At 43.0% G+C, this 26136-nt stretch overlaps 1 protein-coding gene across 2 annotated transcripts in view; it reads left to right on the top strand.

Moving 5' to 3' along the window:
• The window catches only part of ANXA13 (annexin A13), a 64591-nt gene that overhangs the window by 5721 nt on the left and 32734 nt on the right, over positions 1-26136 (top strand). For both annotated transcript variants that reach the window (XM_033202953.1, XM_033202952.1), the window contains one exon: positions 25771-25846. In XM_033202953.1, coding sequence (XP_033058844.1) covers positions 25771-25846 — 76 coding nt within the window. The remainder of the gene's footprint in view (positions 1-25770; positions 25847-26136) is intronic.

The raw sequence follows: 26136 nt of genomic DNA, 5'->3' as shown, positions 1-26136 counted from the left end.
CCTCCCAAAGTGCTGGGATTACAGGTGCGAGCCACTGTGCCCAACAGAGCCACCTGTTTTGTATACCTGCCTCACACTGGACTGATGGTTTCCTGAAGGTAGAACTGTATTTTGTTCACTTTTATATCCCCATCACCAACACAATGCCTGCAGCATGGTAGATGTTTAACAAAATTTAGATAAATTCATCGATGCATTCATTACATTTTCTAAATAAATCTTTTTTTTTTTTTTTTTTTTTTTTTGAGACGGAGTCTCGCGCTGTCACCCAGGCTGGAGTGCTGTGGCCGGATCTCAGCTCACTGCAAGCTCCGCCTCCCGGGTTCACGCCATTCTCCTGCCTCAGCCTCCCGAGTAGCTGGGACTACAGGCGCCGCCACCTCGCCCAGCTAGTTTTTTGTAGTTTTTAGTAGAGACGGGGTTTCACCGTGTTAGTCAGGATGGTCTCGATCTCCTGACCTCGTGATCCGCCCGTCTCGGCCTCCCAAAGTGCTAGGATTACAGGCTTGAGCCACCGCGCCCGGTCTTCTAAATAAATCTTAAACAAATGAGTGTTTCACCCAGTTGGAGTTCAAATTCCTATATCTATTTGCATTCCCAGACCAATTCATGTGCAAGGCCCTGGCATCTGTATATTTTTAAACTCCCCAAATGATTCTAATGTATCCGAAGTTGAGAGCCTTGAGTCTAACGTAAGGTATTCTAGTGCAGTAGTTTTCAAATGAGGTCTCCCAGGCCTGCATCATTGGAATAATCTAGGATCTTGTTAGGAATGCAAATTCTGGAGCCTCATCCAAGATCTACAGAATCAGAAACTCTGGAGGTGGGATCCAGCAATCTGCATCTGAACAAGCCTTCCACATGAAACTGATGCATGCTCAAGTTTGAGAATGACAGTTGAAGCATAAGTCTTTCCCATGCCCAGGATGGGGCTATGCCTTGGCATTGACTATGGGGAACTCCCACCATTCAACCTGTAGAGATGCCCAGATGATGGCATTGAAACCCGGGTTAGCACCATGCCTTCTTCCCCAGGCTTCTCACCCTGAATGTAGCCTGGAGAACTCTCCCATTCTGCTCCTTTCCCCACCCCACCCAGGCTTCCCTCTTACCCTGCTGCCATGTAAGATGTGACTTTGCTCCCCCTTCACCTTCTGCCATGACTGTGAAGCCTCCCCAACCATGTGGAACTGTGAGTCCATTAAACCTCTTTCCTTTATAAATTACCCACTCTGGGGTATGTCTTTATTAGCAGCTTGAAAACGAGCTAATACAGCAATCATTGGATTCAGGAAATACTCTACATCCAGGATGATTTCATTTTGAGATCCTTAACTAATTACATCTACAAAGACTCTCTTTCCAAATAAGGTGAATTCTGCAGCTGTGAGTAGACATGAGTTGGGTTGAGGAGGTATAGGCATAGGGAAGCCCAAGTCAGAACCAGGCAAGGGAGTAACAACTTGAGTGCTGCTTTTAGCTAGACCATGCTGGAAGCTAGTGGAGAAGGGCTTGGAGAGAAACATGGCCAGAGGCAAGTCAAGCACTTGGGAAGCAGTGGCCCTGGAGAGAAATGAAGACCCTCTGCCACGCTCCGCCCTCATCAGCTAAAACAGCAACAATGGAATTGAGGAGAAGAAGGCAGATCAGAGTCAAATGAACATAACTTGCTAAGCGGATGCAGGAGGTGAGGGAAAGGAAGATGACAGTGACTCCAGGTGTCTTGTCTAGTTTGTATGTGTGCACAGGTGGATGGTGGCACATCCCAGGGATGTAAGGCAGTGACAGATTGAATTTGGTTTGGGGATCTACAGAGTTTGAGATATCTTTGGGAAATATGAGTTCACAGTTGTTTTTGTTTGTTTGTTGGACAACTAGTATGTGTTTGATCAAAAGTAGCACAGCACAGGACTCACTCTGACTTAAATAACAAAGGCATTTAATTGTCAATTCTAACAGGAGCTCTGAATTAAGCTGATTCCAGTGTTGGTTCAGCAGTTCAGTACATCATTAGGGACCCAAGCTATGTCTGCCTTTCTGTCCTGCCACTCTGGATGTATTAGCAATGTCTCCCCGCCTAGGTGCAAGATAACGGTCATGTGTTCAAGTCAATGATCTCTCAAGATAGTCACAAGCAAGAAGGAAGCAGATAGAGGGAAAAAATACCTTCTTCCTTATGTACCACTCCACTATCAGGGAGGAGAATCTTTCTGCAAAGCTCCAAGCAGCAGACATCCCCTTCTATCTCATGGGCCAGAACTGGTCAAAAGCCCAACCCGAGACTGGCAGAGAAGAGGAGACCCTTGAATCATAATTCATCCCTGAGGCTGAGCAAATCATCTTCTCAGTTCTCTCTCTCTTCTCTCTATGCATTGGCTTCTTTCTCTCCTATTGAAAATAAGCTTTTTCTTTTCCTGGTGTGGGAAGCAAAAGGGGTTGGTAAGAGGGAGGCATGGCCATAGATAGTTCAGGCACCAAGAGAGCTCCATGGCCTCACATAGCTCCAGATTAGCAGCCTCAAGGAAAATCTCTTCTTCCTCGAAGTATCTATAAGATGTCAGGGAAGAATTCTTGTTGACTTGGGTCATGTACCTACCCCATGAATAACCATAGTTAGTAAGGTTGGCTCTATCCTTGGGGATGGGGTATATTGCTTTATCATCACCTCTTTCTTATAACTATTATATTTATTAATATTACTACTGCTATTACTACTACCACTACTAATACTAATACTACTAGATGGACTGAAATAGAAAGAGGATGCAAACTTGAAGATCAGAAAGAAAGGGAGAAAAATAATTCTCTTTCCAAACAATGGGGACTTGGATGGTAGTGGTAGGAATGAAAAGGAAGATAAAAATGTTTAAGAGAATTTTAAAGAAAGAATTAATAGATTAAAAAATTAATTAATTAACTAAAAGAATTAATTTTTTTGGATCCAATGTATGAACTCTTCTACCAGGGGAAAGAATAACACTCATTGTTTTGATACTGACTGAGAGAGAAATTTGCTCAAAGCAAATTTAGCTATTTCCCCTTGTTTCCTTTTCAGCAAATCAGAACTTGTCCACATACTGTTGATTGAATCCTGCCAGACAGCACATTTGATGCCATGAAGGCCCCGCTCAGCCCCCAATATTCTCACTTTTCAATTCCAATCTGCCCACTTATCATTAACTCTTGAGGATTCCAGAGTATACCTGCTACCTTTTTTCCTGCAAGTAATGAATCCCAAGTTCATACTCTTACTGAATTGGCAAAAGACAAACTTTGGCAATATAAGAAGGAAATGGATCATTCTTTTCTAATGAGAAACGTGCTTCATTTTTCATAACTCCTGAAGGCATGGTTCCTTTCACGGTTGAGAAATAGCCATCATCTCCCCACAACCACTTTATCCTCCAAGTTCTCTTTTGTTGATGCAATACAGCAGTAATTGGATATCTGGAAGTTTAGCACTCTTCAGAGGTCTCCAACTCCCCAAACAATCTGTGGACAACCTCAAAGCAGACAGTCATTTTCCCCAGGACATAAAATCTTGTTTCCAGATAATGAATGTTATTCCGCTTCTACTAGAAACTCCAAGTTCTCCAGCCCAACACAGCACTCAAGGGCCCCTAAGAATGAGTCAACAGAGAGATGTCACTTGGCCACATCACCCTGCCAGTGTAGGCTGGGATGTTCACAACAATCTTGATACAGACAAAGAAGCAGGAGGTGACAACAGGTTTCTCACTTTGAACTGATCTCAGCTCACACTCTTCCTCCTAGTTCCCTTATCCCAGCACTCATCTTTCAGATTTGTCACCTGGGTTACTTTGCAAAAAAATTAAAGAAAGTAAGACATCATGGTCCATTTCTATTCTTCCCTTTTAAGTTACCACAGCAATTTGCCCTTGGTGACTGGAGTCCTTGCTTTAGTCAGTACCTGAGTGCCATTTACCACCAGAGGCTTGGCCTTCTCCACACTTTTTAAAGAGATCCGTTGACGGAATTGTTACAACTATTTGGCCAGGATTGTAGACCCTTGGCACATTAGTCCTTGGCACTGCTGACATTTGGGGCCAGGTAATTATTTGTGTGTGTGTGGCGGGGTGGTGGGGGAGATGGTGCTGTCTGTTCTATGCATTATTGTAGGATGTTTAGCAGAATCCTGGCCTCTATCACTAGATATTCCAGTAATACTCCCCTACTCGTGCCAACTGAAAATGTCTCCAGACATTGCCAATTGTCTCCTGGGAGACAAAAATCGCTCCTGAATGATTGAGAACCACCACTTAAATAGGAAAACAAGGCTCCAGGGCAAATGTCCTCAGAGTGTCTTTATGTCTCTGGTTCGCCACCAGAAATCACCATTCCTGCCCTTCTGGCCCAGGCACGTCCCTACACTGATTTCTTCTCTTATAACAGGGAAAAGTCAGCTTCTCTTGAAGACTGACCCTTGTCCTCCTGTTTATGACAGCAGCAGCCAAGAGGCAGCAGTTTTTCTCAAAACTGTTAGCCCATGAGTAACTTCTTCTTCTTTTTTTTTTTAAATTCTTTATTTCCGTGGGTTTTGGGGGAACAGGTGGTATTTGGTTACATGAGTAAGTTTTGGGGGAGCAGGTGGTATTTGGTTACATGAGTAAGTTCTTCAGTGGTCATTTGTGAGATTTCAGTGCACCCATCACCCGAGCAGTATACACTGAACCCTATTTGTAGTTTTTTATTCCTCACCCTCTCCCACCCTTTCCTCCAAGTCTCAAAAATCCACTGTACCATTCTCATGCCTTTGCATCTTCATAGCTTAGCTCCCACTTAAGAGTGAGAACATATGATATTTGGTTTTCCATTCCTGAGTTACTTCACTTAGAATAGTATTCTCCAATCCCATCCAGGTTGCTGCAAATGCCATTAATTCATTCCTTTTTATGGCTAAGTAGTATTCTATTGTGTATATATATACCACAGCTTCTTTATCCACTCATTGATTGATGGGCATTTGGGTTGGTTCTGCATTTTTGCAATTGCAAATTGTGCTGCTATTAATATGCATGTGCAAGTATCTTTTTCGTATAATGACTCCTTTTCCTCTAGGTAGATACCCAGTAGTGAGATTGCTGGATCAAATAGTAGTTCTTATACCAGAGTGAGAAGGGTTTCACTGCAGAAACCGTCAGTAACAAGGCTGCTGGGCTGCCGGATTTCCTGCCTAGATGAGCAGTGCTCCCGTGGAAAGACGTGGGCTGGAACCATCAGGAGCTGATTGGCTCACCTCTCCTCTGGTTGGGTGTAGTACCCCACTTGGACTCCCTATACCAGAGCTCAGTGCATGGCAGGATGACCACATTGTTTACACTCCTGAGTATACCATCAGTACCTTGGGGTACAATGGTGCCTACCACTTTAAGGCACAACATATTGAAGGGCCTTCAAGTCAGGTCTCCTAGCTCCTACCCAGCCCTGCACTCACCTTTGATGGGTAAATAAATATCACATCAACACGTGTAACCCAGATGGCATAGCCTAAGGAAGCTTGTCTTTCTGTAAAATGACCTAACTATACCAATTTTCGTTAAAAGGCATTGAAATGCCAACATGGAAGCAATCCCAAATGTAAGAGAAAGGTCATGTTTTTTTTTTTTTTTTTTTTTTTTTTTTTTTTTTTTTTTTTTTTTTTTTTTTTTACTAAAAGTAATTTTATTATTTAATTTTATTGTTTATGTCACTACTAGAAAATTTAAAGTTACATACTTGGCTCACATACATGGCTTACATTACATTTCTGTTGGATACTGCTTGTCTAGAATGAGACGTTGGCCTGGCACAGAAGAGGTAATAAATACTTGTTGAGTGAATGAAATATTGGTAGTTTTAATAATGGATAATATGTATACAGGGTTACTATGCGTCAGACACTGTTCTAAACACTTTCCATTTATTCATTTAATCCTCATAACAACAACGATAATAACAACTAACATTTATATAGCACTTACCCTGTGCCAGGGAATGTTCTGATGCTTTTCATGTATTCATTCATTTATTTTTTTTTTTTTTTTTTTTTTTTTTTTTTTTTTTTTTTTTTTTTTATTATACTTTAAGTTCTAGGGTACATGTGCATGACGTTTATATCATGTATAACTCCCCAATGCAATCCCTCCCTCCTCCCCCCTCCCCATGATAGGCCCCAGTGTGTGATGTTCCCCTTCCCGAGTCCAAGTGATCTCATTGTTCAGTTCCCACCTATGAGTGAGAACATGCGGTGTTTGGTTTTCTCTTCTTGTGATAGTTTGCTAAGAATGATGGTTTCCAGCTGCATCCATGTCCCTACAAAGGACGCAAACTCATCCTTTTTGATGGCTGCATAGTATTCCATGGTGTATATGTGCCACATTTTCTTAATCCAGTCTGTCACAGATGGACATTTGGGTTGATTCCAAGTCTTTGCTATTGTGAATAGTGCCGCAATAAACAAACGTGTGCATGTGTCTTTGTAGTAGAGTATTTATAATCCTTTGGGTATATACCCAGTAGTGGGATGGCTGGGTCATATGGTACATCTAGTTCTAGATCCTTGAGGAATCGCCATACTGTTTTCCATAATGGTTGAACTAGTTTACAATCCCACCACAGTGTAAAAGTGTTCCTATTTCTCCACATCCTCTCCAACACCTGTTGTTTCCTGACTTCTTAATGATTGCCATTCTAACTGGTGTGAGATGGTATCTCATTGTGGTTTTGATTTGCATTTCTCTGATGGCCAGTGATGATGAGCATTTTTTCATGTGTCTGTTGGCTGTATGGATGTCTTCTTTTGAGAAATGTCTGTTCATATCCTTTCCCCACTTTTTGATGGGGTTGTTTGCTTTTTTCTTGTATATTTGTTTGAGTTCTTGGTAGATTCTGGATATTAGCCCTTTGTCAGATGAGTAGGTTGCAAAAATTTTTTCCCATTCTGTAGGTTGCCTGTTCACTCTGATGGTAGTTTCTTTGGCTGTGCAAAAGCTCTTTAGTTTAATTAGATCCCATGTGTCAATTTTTGCTTTTGCTGCCGTTGCTTTTGGTGTTTTAGACATGAAGTCCTTGCCCATGCCTATGTCCTGAATGGTACTACCTAGATTTTCTTCTAGGGTTTTTATGGTATTAGGTCTAACATTTAAGTCTCTAATCCATCTTGAATTAATTTTCGTATAAGGGGTAAGGAAAGGATCCAGTTTCAGCTTTCTACTTATGGCTAGCCAATTTTCCCAGCACCATTTATTAAATAGGGAATCCTTTCCCCATTTCTTGTTTCTCTCAGGTTTGTCAAAGATCAGATGGCTGTAGATGTGTGGTATTATTTCTGAGGACTCTGTTCTGTTCCATTGGTCTATATCTCTGTTTTGGTACCAGTACCATGCTGTTTTGGTTACTGTAGCCTTGTAGTATAGTTTGAAGTCAGGTAGCGTGACGCCTCCAGCTTTGTCCTTTTGACTTAGGATTGTCTTGGCAATGCGGGCTCTTTTTTGGTTCCATATGAACTTTAAAGCCGTTTTTTCCAATTCTGTGAAGAAAGTCATTGGTAGCTTGATGGGGATGGCATTGAATCTATAAATCACCTTGGGCAGTATGGCCATTTTCACGATATTGATTCTTCCTATCCATGAGCATGGTATGTTCTTCCATTTGTTTGTGTCCTCTTTGATTTCACTGAGCAGTGGTTTGTAGTTCTCCTTGAAGAGGTCCTTTACATCCCTTGTAAGCTGGATTCCTAGGTATTTGATTCTCTTTGAAGCAATTGTGAATGGAAGTTCATTCCTGATTTGGCTCTCTGCTTGTCTGTTACTGGTGTATAAGAATGCTTGTGATTTTTGCACATTAATTTTGTATCCTGAGACTTTGCTGAAGTTGCTTATCAGCTTAAGGAGATTTTGGGCTGAGACAATGGGGTTTTCTAAATATACAATCATGTCATCTGCAAACAGGGACAATTTGACTTCTTCTTTTCCTAACTGGATACCCTTGATTTCTTTCTCTTGCCTGATTGCCCTAGCCAGAACTTCCAACACTATGTTGAATAGGAGTGGTGAGAGAGGGCATCCCTGTCTTGTGCCAGTTTTCAAAGGGAATTTTTCCAGTTTTTGCCCATTCAGTATGATATTAGCTGTGGGTTTGTCATAAATAGCTCTTATTATTTTGAGGTACGTTCCATCAATACCAAATTTATTGAGCGTTTTTAGCATAAAGGGCTGTTGAATTTTGTCAAAAGCCTTTTCTGCATCTATTGAGATAATCATGTGGTTCTTGTCTTTGGTTCTGTTTATATGCTGGATTACGTTTATTGATTTGCGAATGTTGAACCAGCCTTGCATCCCAGGGATGAAGCCCACTTGATCATGGTGGATAAGCTTTTTGATGTGCTGCTGAATCCGGTTTGCCAGTATTTTATTGAGGATTTTTGCATCGATGTTCATCAGGGATATTGGTCTAAAATTCTCTTTTTTGTTGTGTCTCTGCCAGGCTTTGGTATCAGGATGATGTTGGCCTCATAAAAAGAGTTAGGGAGGATTCCCTCTTTTTCTATTGATTGGAATAGTTTCAGAAGGAATGGTACCAGCTCCTCCTTGTACCTCTGGTAGAATTCAGCTGTGAATCCATCTGGTCCTGGACTTTTTTGGTGGGTAGGCTATTAATTGTTGCCTCAATTTCAGAGCCTGCTATTGGTCTATTCAGGGATTCAACTTCTTCCTGGTTTAGTCTTGGGAGAGTGTAAGTGTCCAGGAAATTATCCATTTCTTCTAGATTTTCTAGTTGATTTGCGTAGAGGTGTTTATAGTATTCTCTGATGGTAGTTTGTATTTCTGTGGGGTCGGTGGTGATATCCCCTTTATCATTTTTTATTGCGTCTATTTGATTCCTCTCTCTTTTCTTCTTTATTAGTCTAGCTAGCGGTCTGTCAATTTTGTTGATCTTTTCAAAAAACCAACTCCTGGATTCATTGATTTTTTGGAGGGTTTTTTGTGTCTCTATCTCCTTCAGTTCTGCTCTGATCTTAGTTATTTCTTGCCTTCTGCTAGCTTTTGAATGTGTTTGCTCTTGCCTCTCTAGTTCTTTTAATTGTGATGTTAGAGTGTCAATTTTAGATCTCTCCTGCTTTCTCTTGTGGGCATTTAGTGCTATAAATTTCCCTCTACACACTGCTTTAAATGTGTCCCAGAGATTCTGGTATGTTGTATCTTTGTTCTCATTGGTTTCAAAGAACATCTTTATTTCTGCTTTCATTTCGTTATGTACCCAGTAGTCATTCAGGAGCAGGTTGTTCAGTTTCCATGTAGTTGAGCGGTTTGATTGAGTTTCTTAGTCCTGAGTTCTAGTTTGATTGCACTGTGGTCTGAGAGACAGTTTGTTATAATTTCTGTTCTTGTACATTTGCTGAGGAGTGCTTTACTTCCAATTATGTGGTCAATTTTGGAATAAGTGCGATGTGGTGCTGAGAAGAATGTATATTCTGTTGATTTGGGGTGGAGAGTTCTATAGATGTCTATTAGGTCCGCTTGGTGCAGAGATGAGTTCAATTCCTGGATATCCTTGTTAACTTTCTGTCTCGTTGATCTGTCTAATGTTGACAGTGGAGTGTTGAAGTCTCCCATTATTATTGTATGGGAGTCTAAGTCTCTTTGTAGGTCTCTAAGGACTTGCTTTATGAATCTGGGTGCTCCTGTATTGGGTGCATAGATATTTAGGAGAGTTAGCTCTTCCTGTTGAATTGATCCCTTTACCATGATGTAATGGCCTTCTTTGTCTCTTTTGATCTTTGATGGTTTAAAGTCTGTTTTATCAGAGACTAGGATTGCAACCCCTGCTTTTTTTTGTTCTCCATTTGCTTGGTAGATCTTCCTCCATCCCTTTATTTTGAGCCTATGTATGTCTCTGCATGTGAGATGGGTCTCCTGAATACAGCAGACTGATGGGTCTTGACTCTTGATCCAGTTTGCCAGTCTGTGTCTTTTAATTGGAGCATTTAGTCCATTGACATTTAAGGTTAATATTGTTATGTGTGAACTTGATCCTGTCATTATGATATTAACTGGTTATTTTGCTCGTTAGTTGATGCAGTTTCTTCCTAGCCTCGATGGTCTTTACATTTTGGCATGTTTTTGCAATGGCTGGTACCGCTTGTTCCTTTCCATGTTTAGGGCTTCCTTCAGGGTCTCTTGTAAGGCAGGCCTGGTGGTGACAAAATCTCTAAGCATTTGCTTATCTGTAAAGGATTTTATTTCTCCTTCACTGATGAAGCTTAGTTTGGCTGGATATGAAATTCTGGGTTTAAAATTCTTTTCTTTAAGAACGTTGAATATTGGCCCCCACTCTCTTCTGGCTTGTAGAGTTTCTGCCGAGAGGTCTGCTGTTATTCTGATGGGCTTCCCTTTGTGGGTAACCCGACCTTTCTCTCTGGCTGCCCTTAAGATTTTTTCCTTCATTTCAACTTTGGTGAATCTGGCAATTATGTGTCTTGGAGTTGCTCTTCTGGAGGAGTATCTTTGTGGCGTTCTCTGTATTTCCTGAATTTGAATGTTGGCCTGCCCTACTAGGTTGGGGAAGTTCTCCTGGATGATATCCTGAAGAGTGTTTTCCAACTTGGTTCCATTTTCCCCCTCACTTTCAGGCACCCCAATCAGACGTAGATTTGGTCTTTTTACATAATCCCATACTTCTTGCAGGCTTTGTTCATTTCTTTTTCTTTTTTTCTTTTGGTTTCTCTTCTCGCTTCATTTCATTCATTTGATCCTCAATCGCTGATACTCTTTCTTCCAGTTGATCGAGTCGGTTACTGAAGCTTGTGCATTTGTCACGTATTTCTCGTGTCATGGTTTTCATCTCTGTCATTTCGTTTATGATCTTCTCTGCATTAATTAATCTAGCTGTCAATTCTTCCACTTTTTTTCAAGATTTTTAGTTTCTTTGCGCTGGGTACGTAATTCCTCCTTTAGCTCTGAGAGGTTTGATGGAGTGAAGCCTTCTTCTCTCATCTCGTCAAAGTCATTCTCTGACCAGCTTTGATCCGTTGCTGGCGATGGGCTGCGCTCCTTTGCAGGGGGAGATGCGCTCTTATTTTTTGAATTTCCAGCTTTTCTGCCCTGCTTCTTCCCCATCTTTGTGGTTTTATCTGTCTCTGGACTTTGATGATGGTGACGTACGGATGGGGTTTTGGTATAGGTGTCCTTCCTGTTTGATAGTTTTCCGTCTGACAGTCAGAAGGACTGTCTGTTGGTCTGTTGGAGATTGCTTGAGGTCCACTCCAGACCCTGTTTGCCTGGGTATCAGCAGCAGAGGTTGCCGAAGATAGAATATTGCTGAACAGCGAGTGTACCTGTCTGATTCTTTCTTTGGAAGTTTCCTCTCAGGGGTGACGCCACCCTGTGAGGTGTGGGGTGTCAGACTGCCCCTAGTGGGGGATGTCTCCCAGCTAGGCTACTCAGGGGTCAGGGACCCACCTGAGCAGGCAGTCTGTCCGTTCTCGGATCTCAACCTCCGCGTTAGGAGATCCACGGCTCTCCCCAAAGCTGTCAGACAGAGTCGTTCGCGTCTGCACCGCCCCCGCTCTTTCCCCTAATGGGCTGCAGCTGTGCGCTGTCCGCAGAGGTAGTCTACAGAGACAGGCAGGCTTCCTTGAGCTGCTGTGAGCTCCACCCAGTTCGAGCTTCCCAGCGGCTTTGTTTACCTACTTAAGCCTCAGCAATGGCGGGCGCCCCTCCCCCAGCCTCGCTGCTGCCTTGCGGATAGATCGCCGCAGACGGCTGTGTTAGCAGTGAGGGAGGCTCCGTGGGCGTGGGACCCTCCCGGCCAGGTGTGGGATATATTCTCCTGGTGTGCCTGTTTCCTTAAAGCGCAGTATTGGGGTGGGAGTTACCCGATTTTCCAGGTGTTGTGTGTCTCAGTTCCCCTGGCTAGGAAAACGGATTTCCTTCCCCCTTGCGCTTCCAGGTGAGGCGATGCCTCGCCCTGCTTCAGCTCACGCTGGTCAGGCTGCAGCAGCTGACCAGCACCGATTGTCCGGCACTCCCTAGCGAGATGACCCCAGTACCTCAGTTGAAAACGCAGAAATCACCGGTCTTCTGTGTCGCTCGCGCTGGGAGTTGGAGACTGGAGCTGCTCCTATTCGGCCATCTTGCTCCGCCCCGGTCATGTTTTAATCTAAAGAATTACACTCATTTTTCAGAACATACAGTCAGCATATGTAAGCAAATCATGTTGAGCTATGATCCAAATGGATGTTTTTCTAGTTTGAGTTTTATTTGTCAAATGATACAAATATTTCTGCCCCTTTAGAGTGATAGCCAAACACTTAGTCATCATGCATGTCACTGTAACACTGCATCTTGGAAAGGAGGTATCAACAGCAATGAACAATTCTGTAACATTCTAGCACTCTACTAAGGTGGGCAGAGCTCAAGTTCCCTAACACACTTTCCCAACAGCTCTCTGATCAACCCCCACAGATGAATAAACCTCTAAGGTGGGAAGAGGTTCCAGGCATGAAGGAATTAGCTTGCTTTTAGTTGGTGTGAGATCATGGAGAATCCTAATGAAAACAGCAATAACTACGTGATGAAATACCAAATATTCTTATTCAAACTGTGCTTCAATATACCCAACAGGTTACACTGCCAAATATATATTTTTCTGTTGGGTAGTTTTACTTTTTGCTCTGGCAAGCAACTAAGTGGATTTTAATTAAAAAAAAAAAAAAAAGTAAGGCTTTTTAAAAATCAAATTTATTGTTCCAAGGAAATCATGCCCAAGAAGCCATCACCTTAATGAAACCCATATGTCACTGATCACCCAAGATTCATGCTTCAGATGTGAATGGCCCCTCTATTTTGTTTCAAATTGCCCATCAATCTCTACTTACCATGTCTGTGGAAATGTTACCAGGATATTTTCTGGCTCTGAATTTATGAACGTTAAAAACACAATAATTTGCATTAGTACTAATTGGCTTCAAAGTGCAAATGAATAACCAGTTAGAGGTAAAAGAACATTGTTCTGAGAGAGAGAGGAGATGGGTGTTTCCATAAGGTGACCCTGGGAAGGTGACTTAACAACCAGGCTTCAGTTTCTTTATTTGTAAATGAGGGGATTGGATACATTAAATGTCTCCCAAACTTCAGATTTAAGTACAAACTTCATGATTGTTGCCAAATACGTGGGTCACCTCTTCTACTAATTACTCTGTTAATTATTTTAAATACTCATTTTTTAATATAAATTAATTGATCTTAAAAGGAAATTTTATACTGATACCATAAATGGAAAATTAATATCAATTGACATAAATGTAGATAACTAAATGAAAGCAAAAAGAATGTATTAAATGCTAACTAAATTTGATATTGCCAGTTGAAGGGTAAGGTCCTATTCTCTGACTAAAAAAAGACCTGTCTACATGGTCTACATGGGATACAGTGGGAGTCCACAAAGTAAATAATGAGGCTTTGTGGGCCACAGAACCTCTGGTGCAGGTAGGTAACTCTGCCATTGTAATGCAAAGAAGCCATAGACCAAATGTAAATGAATGGGCTGGTTGTGTTCCAATAAAACTTTATTTACAAAAATAAGTAATGGGCCAGATATGGCCCTCAGTCTGCAGTTTGCCAACCCCTGGATTAGATGAGTGTGAAAGACCCACTATCACCAAGCAAAGACTTAATCAGAAGAGTTGGGAGAGAATTTTAAAAGGAGTTCCTTTCCTAGTTGGAGGTCCAATGGCTTTAACGTTCCATGTCACCCATTTGGAAAAACCTGGGTTGAATTTTCACTTTAAGATTTCATCCTAAACCTCTTCCCTTTATCTTTAGCATCTTGGATAAGGTCAAGGATTTCTTACTTGTGTAAACCCTCAGCACATTTCTAAGTTGTCTTCCTCCTTTACTGGGATGTCAATGGGGAAAGTTTCTAATTTTTCTCAGACTAATAGTTCTCAACCCTGGCTGTTTGTTAGAATTGTCTGGGGAGTTTTAGAAATACTTATACCTGATATACCACTATACCTCAGATTCTGATTTCGTAGGATTAGACTGGGAGCCCAAATGATTTTGAGTGCAACCAGGGTTGAAAGGCTACTAATCCATATCTCGGCCAGGTCACCTTCCTCAGAGTCCATTATTTCCTCCATTTGGTATTAAATTCTAAGAGTCCCAAACTCTATTCAGCTCAAACTGTTTTCACACCCGAAGGTCTTAGGACTTCACTTTCATTTGTGATTCCTGTTATTTCTCCAGCTGAGGTATGATTGAGCCCTCCCAGACACCTTGGTTAAATCTACTATTCCTCTTTTTATTCTCTCTGCTTCATCACCCTAGAAGGCTTGACACTATTCTCAGCTCAAGATTTCCAGCCAAATAAGTTTCCTGTTCCATTCTTCTGTCCCTACTACTGCCACTGACTCTGACATTAATACAAACTGGGTACAAGACCAGGATGCAAAGGGAAAGGCATTCAGTGTATTCTGTAACATACAAAGGAAGAAGATTCCTCCTCCCATGTAAAGGAAGAGACCATTTACCAAGTACAATGTGTCAGGCATTGTGCTAGGTGCTGGGGATATGAGAATGAACATGACATAGACCTAGCCTCCAAAAGGCTTACAGTCTAGGGAAGGAAATAGACTAATAAAAAAGCATGATAATGTACCTGTAAAAGGATCTGATTGAAGACTCTAGAATGGAGTGTAGCACAAAAGAGAAAGTCAGTGGTATGCTAGAAAATGTCTCACCTCCAGCTCTCTAGGAGAAAACAAAAACCTAATTTGTGGTGCTTGCCAATTTCTATGATGTAAATACTTTCACCGTGACTGATTTCAAGTTACTGGCATGATCTCGCTGAGCAGAATTGGGAAGAGATCACACAATTGGCTCTTGCCAGCTTGTAAAGTCAGCTCCAGCTAGCACAGCCAACCATCCTGGTTTACCTGGAACTGTCCCAGTTTTAGCACTTAAAGACCCACATTCCAGGGAACCCCTCTGTCCTGGGCAATCAAACAGTTTAGCTTCAGCACACCACTGGAAGAATTCGATTCTTCCCGAGAGGATCAGGAATAGTTTCAGAAAGGGGAGGCTCCAGCTTATTTGCTTAAGTAGAAACATTCTCCACTGTTGCCAATGGAATCAATGGAAACCAAGTGTTTAAAAAAAAAGGAGGGTCACGAGGCTCTGTGCTGTCAATCTCAAGTTTCTTTGGTCCTCCGAAGACTCAGGAAGTTACAGGGAGGAATCCACTTGCAGCATCCCCCCTTTTTCCTCCCCTGCCTCACACTGATGGACCTGTTGGGAATCAAACAACTCAGCAATCCATTTGCATAGATTCTGTCAAGCAAGGAGAAGTGATATTTTACCTATAAATATATTTGGCAATTTATCCAGCCAGAAAGCAGGCACCCATAAGAAGTAAGCATATTGGAAACCTTGGCTGTCCCACTGGCTTCATGTCTTTTCAGTCTCCAAAATGTGTCTGCTAAAATTCAGCCCCCTGGCACACTATAGTCCTTTAGCTATGATCCCTCCTCTACTTGAAGGGAAAGATACTTTAGGAAAGGGGGAACTGGAAGACTGGGTGTGGAATGAGGGGGAGAGGAGAAGGAAGAAGCTTTCTAAGGGCAGAAGGGCCACTTCCTCCCCTGCAAGTCCTGACTCATCATAATGAAACCTCCCTGTCCAGCACTCTGACATTGTCTTATTTAATCCTCCTGAGATTCTTCAGGGTGGGCAGGTATTAGTCCCAGTTTACAAATGAGAGGCAGAAAACATGATTCCATTAGCATAGGAAGGAATATTGGGAGCAGAATTTGACAATAGTGCCTCTCCTGCATACACACTTTGCTCACTGGGAGATGGCTGTTTTGCCTTGCAAATAGTTGTGACTTCGTTTTCATTTTACTTTCTATTTTCTCATCATCAAGAATATTTATTGATCCGACAGTCATGCAAGAGGTTCTTGGCTTCCCTGGTCTCAGGTCTCAACTAGTGTTTCTGTAAAAGACTATCATTCTAAGAGTTGAACTGAGCTCTTCTTTCTTTCTCTTTCTTCCTTTCTTCCTTCCTTCCTCCCTCCCTTCCTCCCTTCCTCCATTCCCCCTTCCCTTCCCTTCTTCCCTTTCTTTCTTTCTCTCTCTCTTTCTTCCTCTCTCTCTTCCTTCCTTCCCTCCCTCCCTCCCTCCTTCCTTCCCTCCCTCCCTTCCTTCCTTCCTTCCTTCCCTCCCTCCCTCCCTTCCTTCCTTCCTCTCTCTCTCTCTCTCTCTTTCTGAGACAGGGTCTCACTCTGTCACCCAGGCTGGAGTACAGTAGCGCAACCATGGCTCACTGCAACCTCCACTTCCTGGCCTCAATTATTCTCCTGCTTCAGCCTCAGCCTCCCAAGTAGCTGGGACTACAGGCACATACCACCATACCAAGTTAAATTTTTAAAATTTTTGTAGAGACAGGGTCTCATTATGTTGCCCAGGCTGGTCTTAAACTCCTGGTCTTAAGCAATCCTCCTACCTCGGCTTCCCAAAGTGCTGGAATTACGGGCATGAGCCACCCTACCTGGCCGAGCTTTTCTATTATTTAATTTTTTAAAAAATAATTATTTAGACAATAACCCCCAAAATCGATTAATGAGAAGTCAATAGTAGAGTTTCTGAATTCAGACTGCATGGGTTTGAATCCTTATCTCATCATACTTGTGTGCCTTGGTTTTTCTCATCTGCAAAATAGGAGGTAATAATACCTACCCCATAGGGTTGCTGGGAGAATTAAATGCGTTGTTATTCGTAAACTGTCTGGACCCACGCCTGGCACATATTAAGTGCTCTATATTTTGCTGTCATTCTCAATTTGGAGTTTTCCTCCCATACATCTCTCCTCGACCTTTAGCCCCTGCTACTTTTTATCTATGAGTACAAAGTGATTTCTAATTTAGGACAAGCTTATGTAAACAGACATTTTGAGCTTCCTATAGTAAACTTCCAATTTTAAAGGCACTACACAAAGCACCATGCAAAGGACTCACTCAACACTCAACAGGAATCAGGTCAAGATGGAAGAAAGGAATAAAAATAACACTCAGCACTCGCCACGTGTTGAATATCCTGCCAAACGCTCTTGATCCATATTCTCCTAACAACCCATACGAGGTGGGTACTATTATTACCATCTTTCAGATGGGAAAACAGCCTTGGAAAAGATATGGAGGGAAAAATAGCCCCATGCCTGGTTCAAAGGTAGATGTCTGTGAGAAAGGAGGTAGAACTTGTGTGACCTCAAAGAAGACCCTTCCCCAAACTGGACTCAGTTTCCCTAACTCTGTAGTGTTCTTAAGATCTATACAAGGCAAGTTTACAACGAAATATTATTCAGCCTCAAAAAGGAAGGAAATTCTGCCATTTGTGACAACTTGAACAAACCTGGAGAACATTATGCTACGTGAAATAAGCCAGAAAAATAAATACTGCATGATTCTACTTACATGAGGTACCTAAAACAGTCAAACTCATAGAAGTAAAGAATAGAACTGTACTTACTGGGGGCCAGAGGGAGGGGAAATGAATACTCTTCAACTGGTACAAAGTTTTGGTTATGCAAGATGAATTCGCTCTAGAGATCTGGGGTACAGCAAATTGTACCCTATACTTTATTATGCACTTAAAAAATTGTTAAGGTCAAGTGCAGTGGCTCATGCCTGTAATCCTAACACTTACGGAGGCCAAGACTGAAGGATTGCATGAGGCAGGAGGATTGCTTGAGGTCAGGAGTTCAAGACCAGACTGGGCAACATAGTGAGTCCCTCTTGCTACAAAACTTTTTAGATACAAATTATTATTTGTTTAATGGGTTGATGTCAAGTTAAATGTTCTTAACACACACACACACAAGGGGACACAAGGAGATTTTCATAGCTGATGAAATATTTATTACCTTGATGGTGGTGATGGTGTTGTGAGAGTATGCCTATGTCCAAATTCACCAAATTGTATAATTAAATATACAATATATTTTACAGCAATTATACCTCAGTAAAGATGTTTAAAATATTTTTCAGGGATTTTGAAAAACAAAACTATACAAGGCAAGCTTAATCAGAATCACCAATATTGGTGCAAGGTGGCATTAACCAACAGTGGCAATGGTAACAGCTTAAACTGAGGAGTCAGGTGTGCTCTCTCCAGCGCCCCCTTCACTTGCCTCCATTTTGCTCCTGCTTAACAAGCCCAGGCCACTACCTGGTTCTAATCTTGGCCCTGGTATTTAATCTCATTTCATGCCAGCTCAAACAGCAGCTCTCTGTAGATCAGTGTACAGCGAGCCCTCTGCCCTCTGCTCCCTGGCTCTTCCCAGGGGCCCTCCTGGCTCACAGCCCAGATAATCAAGTAACCATTGTCAAATATTTACTGAGCAGAGTGCAGCCAGCCAAAGCTTCTGAGGAACTGCACAGGAAATATTAAACAGTACAAATGCCACTCCCATTGCATTTTGATAGTACTTTCAGAGTTTACAGATGACCCTTACATCCTATGTCACCCAGCATCCCACCTCCTACGTGCCACCACCTGAGTGCTTACTGTAATCCAGTACTGTGCTACTACATCCCAAACACGAATACATCTACACCTCATACCACCCCATGGGCAGGCGCATCTCCACTTTAAAGATGAGACAACTAAGGCTCAGAGATGTGAATCAGCTTACCCAAGGTGGTACAACCAGCAAAGGGCAAAACAGCAATTGAACAGAGTAGGTCTGACTCCCAAGTCCACACTATGTGGACTATTATGTCATGATTAGATGCAATCATGTTAGCACACTGATAGGTCATAGTAAGCACACAAGTACACAGACTCCCAAAGCATCAGGCTGTCGTCTCTCCCTGGCATGTCTTCCTTCCACCTCCACCTCTGTCTTTATTTCATTGCTTGCCTAATTCCTACTGCCCTTTGAGAACCAGCACTAATGTCAACTCCTCCATAAAAACTCCTTTCTCCTCTCAGCTATTTGCACCCGGAAGTGCTTACTGTATCATAATGCAATTGTCATGTGTCATTTACACGTTTATTTCCCTCGAACAGGGACTATGCTTCATAGATCATGGAGTCCACCTCAACTGGGGTAGTGCTTAGCATACAATAGATTTTAATACTTGCTTGTTCAAGGAAGATAAGGGAGGAAAGAAGAGGAGAAGAAAGAAGAAGAAAGAGAGAGAAAAATAATTCAGAGTCTAATTTGCCTGCAACATATTTCTTCTTAATTAATTCACATGCCTTTCATGAGACAATCTATTCTTATTGTCCAGCCTTGAAGCTATTGAAGTAGAAAATCAGGACACAAGGACTGACAAGTATGAATGTACTTAAATGAGTGTATTTCTGGCTGTGTTCTGGAAGTTGCTGGTTACTATATAATACACAGAGCAACCAATTTGCAAATCATATCCCTCAGCAAACTCCTTCACACATTCCATCCCCAGAGTTTGCTGCGACCTGGAAGATGTTCCTAGAGTGTTCCATTTCTATTATAAGAGTTAAGACTTCCTTGAATTGGACTGGGACAGAAGGCATTTGATGAGGCGTCTGTTTTTCCATTCTGGTTCTTCTGGCTGGGGGTATCAGAATCTGGATTCAGAAGAGCTGACCTCCCTCCTGGGCAATCTGGTCTGTTGCAGCAGGAACATCCCTGAGTCATTTCTCAGCGTGGGTGTTTCCTGCATTCTTTCTGCCAAGGTGACACCGCTTCCTAGGATCAGAGCATCTCAGTTTATTTTCTATGCTTCCTCCTTTGAGAAAAATGGATCATTCATGTCCTTGTTTTAGAGGAGGGAACACAGGAACGTAGATACACAGAGAAGGACATGTAGACCTACTAGAAGGAAGAAAAAACCAAAGAGGAAGTCCGCCCAGCACCAGGGCTGCCTTACTCACGCACCAGGCAGTGCCTTTCATAGAGCTGACAGCACTTGCTTCCATTTCGGACCCGAGGTCCAGGCACGATGGCCAGCACCTCACCAGAGTGGTATCCCACGGAGAGTCTCACACCCAATGAGGTGTGAATTATCACACTCGTCAAAGGAGACGGCTAACAAGGTGTGACGCTGGGACATCATGCCAGGCCACCTGGACTCCACAGCGTGACTGCCTGGTGTAAAATATATGTCTGGAGCTTCAGATCCAAGCTGCAGGTGACCAATGAGAAATTGATCTTTAGAGTGCCATTTACAAGGTGAAAACTCCTCAAGCAGGAAAGGGGTTTGAAATATTCTGGAAAGTTTATTGCTGATTTGCCTTCAACAAATATCAGTTGTTTGCATTTACTAAGACCGTGCTGTCAGCTGGGCTTGTTTTAGATGCTTGGCATGAATAACTTGAATTCCTCCAGGAACCTTACATGGCAGGCACTATTATTATCCCCATTTACCATTGTTAGGTTCTAACTGAGATCCGAAAAAAGTCAGTGGGGTGGCAGTTAGCTGGAAAAACACTCGAGGAATCGCAGGGAGTTTCAACACGGTTTCACTCTTTCTCTGGGTGCAAGCGAGCCTGGGTGTGAGCCTGGGCGTGAGCCCCAAGCCATAGGTACAGCGTTAGCAGCGTAATTGTACCTTTTACAGACAGTAATGGCTCCGAGCCAAGCACGAGCGCATGTGAGTGGTTACTTAATGCGCCTCACGTGGCGTGGTTACATAACGTGTGGAGTTGTGCGTCTGCACTCCAAACCCAGGGAGACACGCTGCCTCGGAAAGTCGCCTTGGTCTACTGCCGACTAGAGCGCAGCCATCTCCCTTACAACCATGAAGAAAGTACAGCACAGAGAGGTTCTGTAACTTGCCCAAAGTCACACAGCTAATAAGCAGTTGGGCTGGGACTCAAATTTACTTGACAATAAAGCCACATTCTTCAACTTTACTATTATTATATTTTCAGTGGCCACCTATTATAAATATGATGTTGCTGGGGCATTATAAGATAAATATTTGACAAGTTTGGGAGATAGCTATCCATCTGAGATCAAACATATATGAATTAGAAAACTATATATCTACATATGGTACGTGTGTGTGCATCTATCTTCACATACATACCTTCCAAACCTGTTAAATCTAAATATGTAGAATTCAAATCTGCGTGAATATCACTTTTATGAAATCTTATAAATACCACAAGGGAAAAAGCCAAGAAATGACCCAAAGAGGCAGGAAAAGGGTTAACATTTCTCTAGCTCCCTGTTTTCCGGCATTTCAAAAGTTATTTCACGTAAGCCTCAAGGCTTGCAACGCAGAGACTGCTCCCATTTTACAGATGAGGAGATGGTGGCTTAGAGGTTAATGGCCCAAGTTCACACAGCTGCTAAGAGGCAGATCTGCATTCAAACCAGGCTCCCCGTGGGCTCAAAGCCCAGACCTCTAAAATCATTTTTATTGACGTTTAGTATCTTTTGCTGTTTTTATCTGTCTCCTGAGTGTCACTGCAAGCACTGTCAAAATATGAACATATTGAAAGAAAACAAAATAAGGAATGTTGCCCTGGCTCTACAATGTCTCATAGTTGAAAACAAGTGGAATATCCGTGTGGTCTCCTAAAGCCTCACAAGCATGTCTGACCCCATCCTGGAGTCCCCTGCAGCCCATTGTGGATCTGACTTGCATTCTCACTGTATGCAGAAGTTCTGCTTAGTTGCTTCAGGTTTCAAAAACTAAATCTCCGGATAGGCAAACAGGCCTGAGGCCCCATCATCAGCTGTCTATCCCATTAACAATGAACAATGGACGTGGAATGTCCATTCCATATACATTCCCGAGAAGAAGTTCGGTACCCGGCTCCTGGGAACAAGCCATAGGACACCCGTTCCATCAGCACTGAGCATCACTGATGAATACAGCCATTGTGGAGGCAGCCCCCACCACAATGGGGGGACAACGCCAAACAGACTGTTTGCTTTTTCTCTTTCTTTTAAAACCACATCACATGATTCTTTCACTTTGACATCAAATATCCTGCTGTTACAAGGAACAAGCCTGAATTATCTTCTCAAGCAGATTAGGAAAGATAACCAACACGGCTAACAGTGGTTCCTGCAGGGATTCAGGGCACTGGGACCTCAACCTGCCCTGCTGATGGTAGTGCCTCTGACAGAGAGTCCTACCCCACATTATTTGTTAAGGAAAAAAAAGAAGGCCTGTTGCAGGGGCTCACGCCTGTAATCCTAGCACGTTGGGAGGCCGAGGTGGGTGGATGGCTTGAGCTCAGGAGTTTGAGACCAGCCTGGGCAACATGGTGAAACCCCATCTCTACCAAAAATACAAAAATTAGCCAGGTGTGATGGCACATGCCTGTAATCCCAGCTGCTTGGGTGGCTGAGGCAGGAGAATCGCTTGAACCTGGGAGGCAGAAGCTGCAGGGAACAGAAATTGCGACACTACACTCCAGCTTGGGCAACAGAGTGAGACCCTGTCTCAAAAAATTTTTAAAAAAAGGAAAAATTAAGTCCCAATGTTATCGTCAGTCATAGCACATGACTCAACACTCTCCTGCTGCACCTCCCAGATATCAGAGTTATTTGGGTTTTTTGGTCTTGGGCATATTGAGAACATTCTTTTGTCTTACCCCTCAGCTCCTACAACTCTATGATATTTGTATCATGGAATGGCCTCCCTAAAACAGGAAGGGGATCAGGGGCAGGCACGTCATTTAGATCTGCCAGAATCAGAAAATCTGGTTCTAGCCTTGGCTCCCACTCAACCACTGCCTGGCCAGGTGATCTTAGACAAGTCTCCACACGGTCTCTGCAAGCCCTCACAGCTTCTTTGTGCAAATGAGAAAAAGGTGACCGTTGAGGGGAAGCAGTCCTGCCAGCACCAGGCTTGGCAAGCGTGCCCCCAACTCAGTCCTGCCCCAGCCCCTCAGCCAGGGCCTCAGGCAGGGCATAACACGCATAGCCATTTGCAGAGCCCTGCATCTCTGTTTCAGCGCATTAGTTGTGTAGTGGGACAGATCATGTGTCCCACAAAATTCTCTGCACTGATGAGGCTAACAGGACATAGAGAACAGCTTATGAATTAGCCAAGTGATAAGAGATTTCTGTTGCCCTGATTCAATTCTACCTCACTTCCTGGGCACTCCATAATACTTTGGATGAAAAGCAAAGAAGCCATTACTATATTGAAGTTGCTACTTCCACACTCAGAGGACCAGCTCCTTCAGAACTTGATCAAAAGTAGGGTGGTCCTTATAAGTGTACAGCCTCTGCAACTGCACAGGGCCTCATGCTCAGAAGGGCCCTGTGCTTGGCTTAATACTCTGATGTTACCGTATTGAAATTCTCGGTAATTTTTGAGCAAGGAACCCTGCACGTTCATTTTGTACTAAGCTCAGCAAATTATGGAACTGGTCCTGCCAACAAGCCTTCAAAAGCACCAAATAGCTTTCTTATATCTCACAAAATATTTGAATAAGGAAAACAGGAGGTATCATTCTGCAACTCCAGCGTCATCCGACCCCTCTGTTGGATCATGGAAGCTCTAGTCATAGAATGTGAGGCAGTATTGTGCGCTGCACAGAGCACAGGCTTTAGGAGGCAAATTGAGCTGGGTTCAGTCCTGCATCCTGCCAGACCTCAAACAAATTATCTAACCTGGCTGAACCCAGGTTTCCTTACCTGGAAGGCAGACTAGTAATGCCCACTCTTCCCTATGCATAATAAAGAAAGGTCTATAAACTGCCTGGCACACAGCAGGTATACAACAATATCAGTCCCCTTCCTGGCTTGCTTCAGGAACAGATGCTGCAAGATGGGGCATGCCTTCACGTTCCAAAATGCAGGGAAGTGATAGGTGGCTCCGATGATCCTTTCAGCTCTAGGAGTCTATTATTCTCCATTAACCAAAGCCTCAAGGCAGCTCGCCTTCAGTCCACAGATATTAGCCAGGACGCTTTGGTCACAAGGATGGAAACCCAACTCATATTAACTTAGACCAAGGAAGTTTGCTAGTTAATGAAACTGGGAAACCCAAGGACACAGGCGCTGCTGTGTCTAAGGATTTGTACAATGTGTTTCTTTCTCTCTCTCCCTTTATGTAGTGGACAAAATGGCCACTAACAGCCCTAGACTCACACACTTTCACTCTAGCAGACCCAGTAGGAGGCAGACGTGTATCTCTCTCAGTATCTATGTATCAACCAAGGGAAAGACTCCAATTGACTCTAATCCTGCTTGGATTACATCTTCACTCCTGAACCAATCCTGATTGCCAGAGTCACAGGGCATGTGCCCACATTGGTGACCAAGAGCAGGACAAAGGGGCTCAAGCATCATGACAAACAGCCCCAATGAGGCCACACAATGGGGAAAGGGGAAATAAGGAAAACAAGGATACCATGCAGAGAAAGGCAACATACCCAGTGAGTTGCATGTGGTTTACTGTTCACTTCCACTGGGTGCCAAAGGAAATGAAAGCGGGGAAAACTGAACCATGGTGGTACTGCCAGTAGCACTTAAACCAGCCTTCACTGAAGAATGGAAATTGTATGGACATGCCAGGCGTGGTGGCTCACGCCTGTAATCCCAGCACTTTGGGAGGCCGAGGCAGGCAGATTGCCTGAGCTCAGGAGTTCGAGACCAGCCTAGGAAACATGGCAAAACCCCGTCTCTACTAAAAATACAAAAAAAATTAGCCAGGTGTGGTAGCGTGCACCTATAATCCCAGCTACTGGGGAAGCTAAGGCTTGAGAATCACTTGAACCCAGGAGGTGGAGGTTGCAGTGAGCTGAGATTGCACCACTTCACTCCAGGCTGGGTGACACAGTGAGACTCTGTCTAGAAAAAAAAGAAAGAAAAAAAAGAAAATATATGGACACATATCACTTAGGAGAAGCTCCGTTAGAAAAGGCAAAGACAGGAAACTCAGCGCGTTCCTAGCTACCAGCTGCATAACTACAATGAACCTCACAGGTTAATTGCAGTTTTTAATAGTTATGTGTTTATATTTGTGGTTACCTTCCATTTATGCAAGCAATACTGGGTTTCCATTTTTGTGCTAACAAAGATTTCCTTTTTAAGATAACTTTAAGTAAAAACAAATGTCAATTGAAAGGAAAATAAGCAAATAATAATTATAAGCAAATAGTAATTTGCTTATTATTTAGACATAGGTAACTGTGGACGCAATACTGCATGTATTGTGCCAATGACTGAAGTATGGGAAACAGCTCAGTACAATATATAAATAGGACTTTACCTTTCCAAGGAGCACTACAACCAGAACTGTGCTTTTACTGGTTCCTATAGTATCTCCAACAAACCAAAGACATGTCTCTCATTGTATGGATGGCAAAGATCCAAGTCACCAAATGAACCTGTAATAAGGTCCTAGAACCCTCAGCTTCTGACCTATTCCTTAGACATAACTGTGTCTCATGGCAAAGGGGGAGAACCAGCGCTCCAGTACACTGGCCCAGAGTATTATTCTTTGTTTCAGAGACAGACACACAAAGGTGGGGTTGATATGAAAATCACTCATTGCAGAGCTGGCCAGGATGACTGTCCTTGAGGACAGAGGGGCCCATTCTCCTGGTCATCCAAGGCCAGCTGGCCCCAAGGAGTACCAGCCACCTCTCTGGGGCCAGAGTCTCCCCAGCTGATGTCCGCATGTACCAGTGTGGGAAGTGACAGCTGGTCCCTGGTGAGGATGACTGTTTGGTCCTCCAGTTTGCTACTGATTTTAGCCAGAGATCATTTAGGAATGTCTATATTGTCATCTCACCTTCTCAATTATTTTCTCCAGGCTAAAGCGAGCAGTCCTCAGGGTTTTGATGTGGATCGAGATGCCAAAAAGCTGAACAAAGCCTGCAAAGGAATGGGTATGAGAGACATTTTGTTGCTAATTTACTTCTGAAGTTGATTAAACTTGGTCTCATGTCCAACTTTCCCATGATGTTAGGAAGCTGACATCTCACTATCTTGTGTATTCCAAGCTAAGGCAAGTCAATCACTTCCACTGACCTCTTTATTAAGGTTCGCAAAATTATAGTAGGATCCTATGACTTTTCAGGATTCTATATAACAGCTAGGAGTTGGATATTGTGACATTTAATTTGACCTTGAGGTGAGAGAAACTTCATGAGAAGCGCAGTTCATGCAATCCTGGTGT

This window comes from Trachypithecus francoisi, unplaced genomic scaffold (genome assembly GCF_009764315.1).
Source record: "Trachypithecus francoisi isolate TF-2019V2 unplaced genomic scaffold, Tfra_2.0 Lachesis_group7, whole genome shotgun sequence".
Taxonomy (NCBI): domain Eukaryota; kingdom Metazoa; phylum Chordata; class Mammalia; order Primates; family Cercopithecidae; genus Trachypithecus; species Trachypithecus francoisi.
The sequence above is the reverse complement of the archived record's forward strand: the minus strand, read 5'-3'. Positions and strand labels throughout refer to the sequence as shown.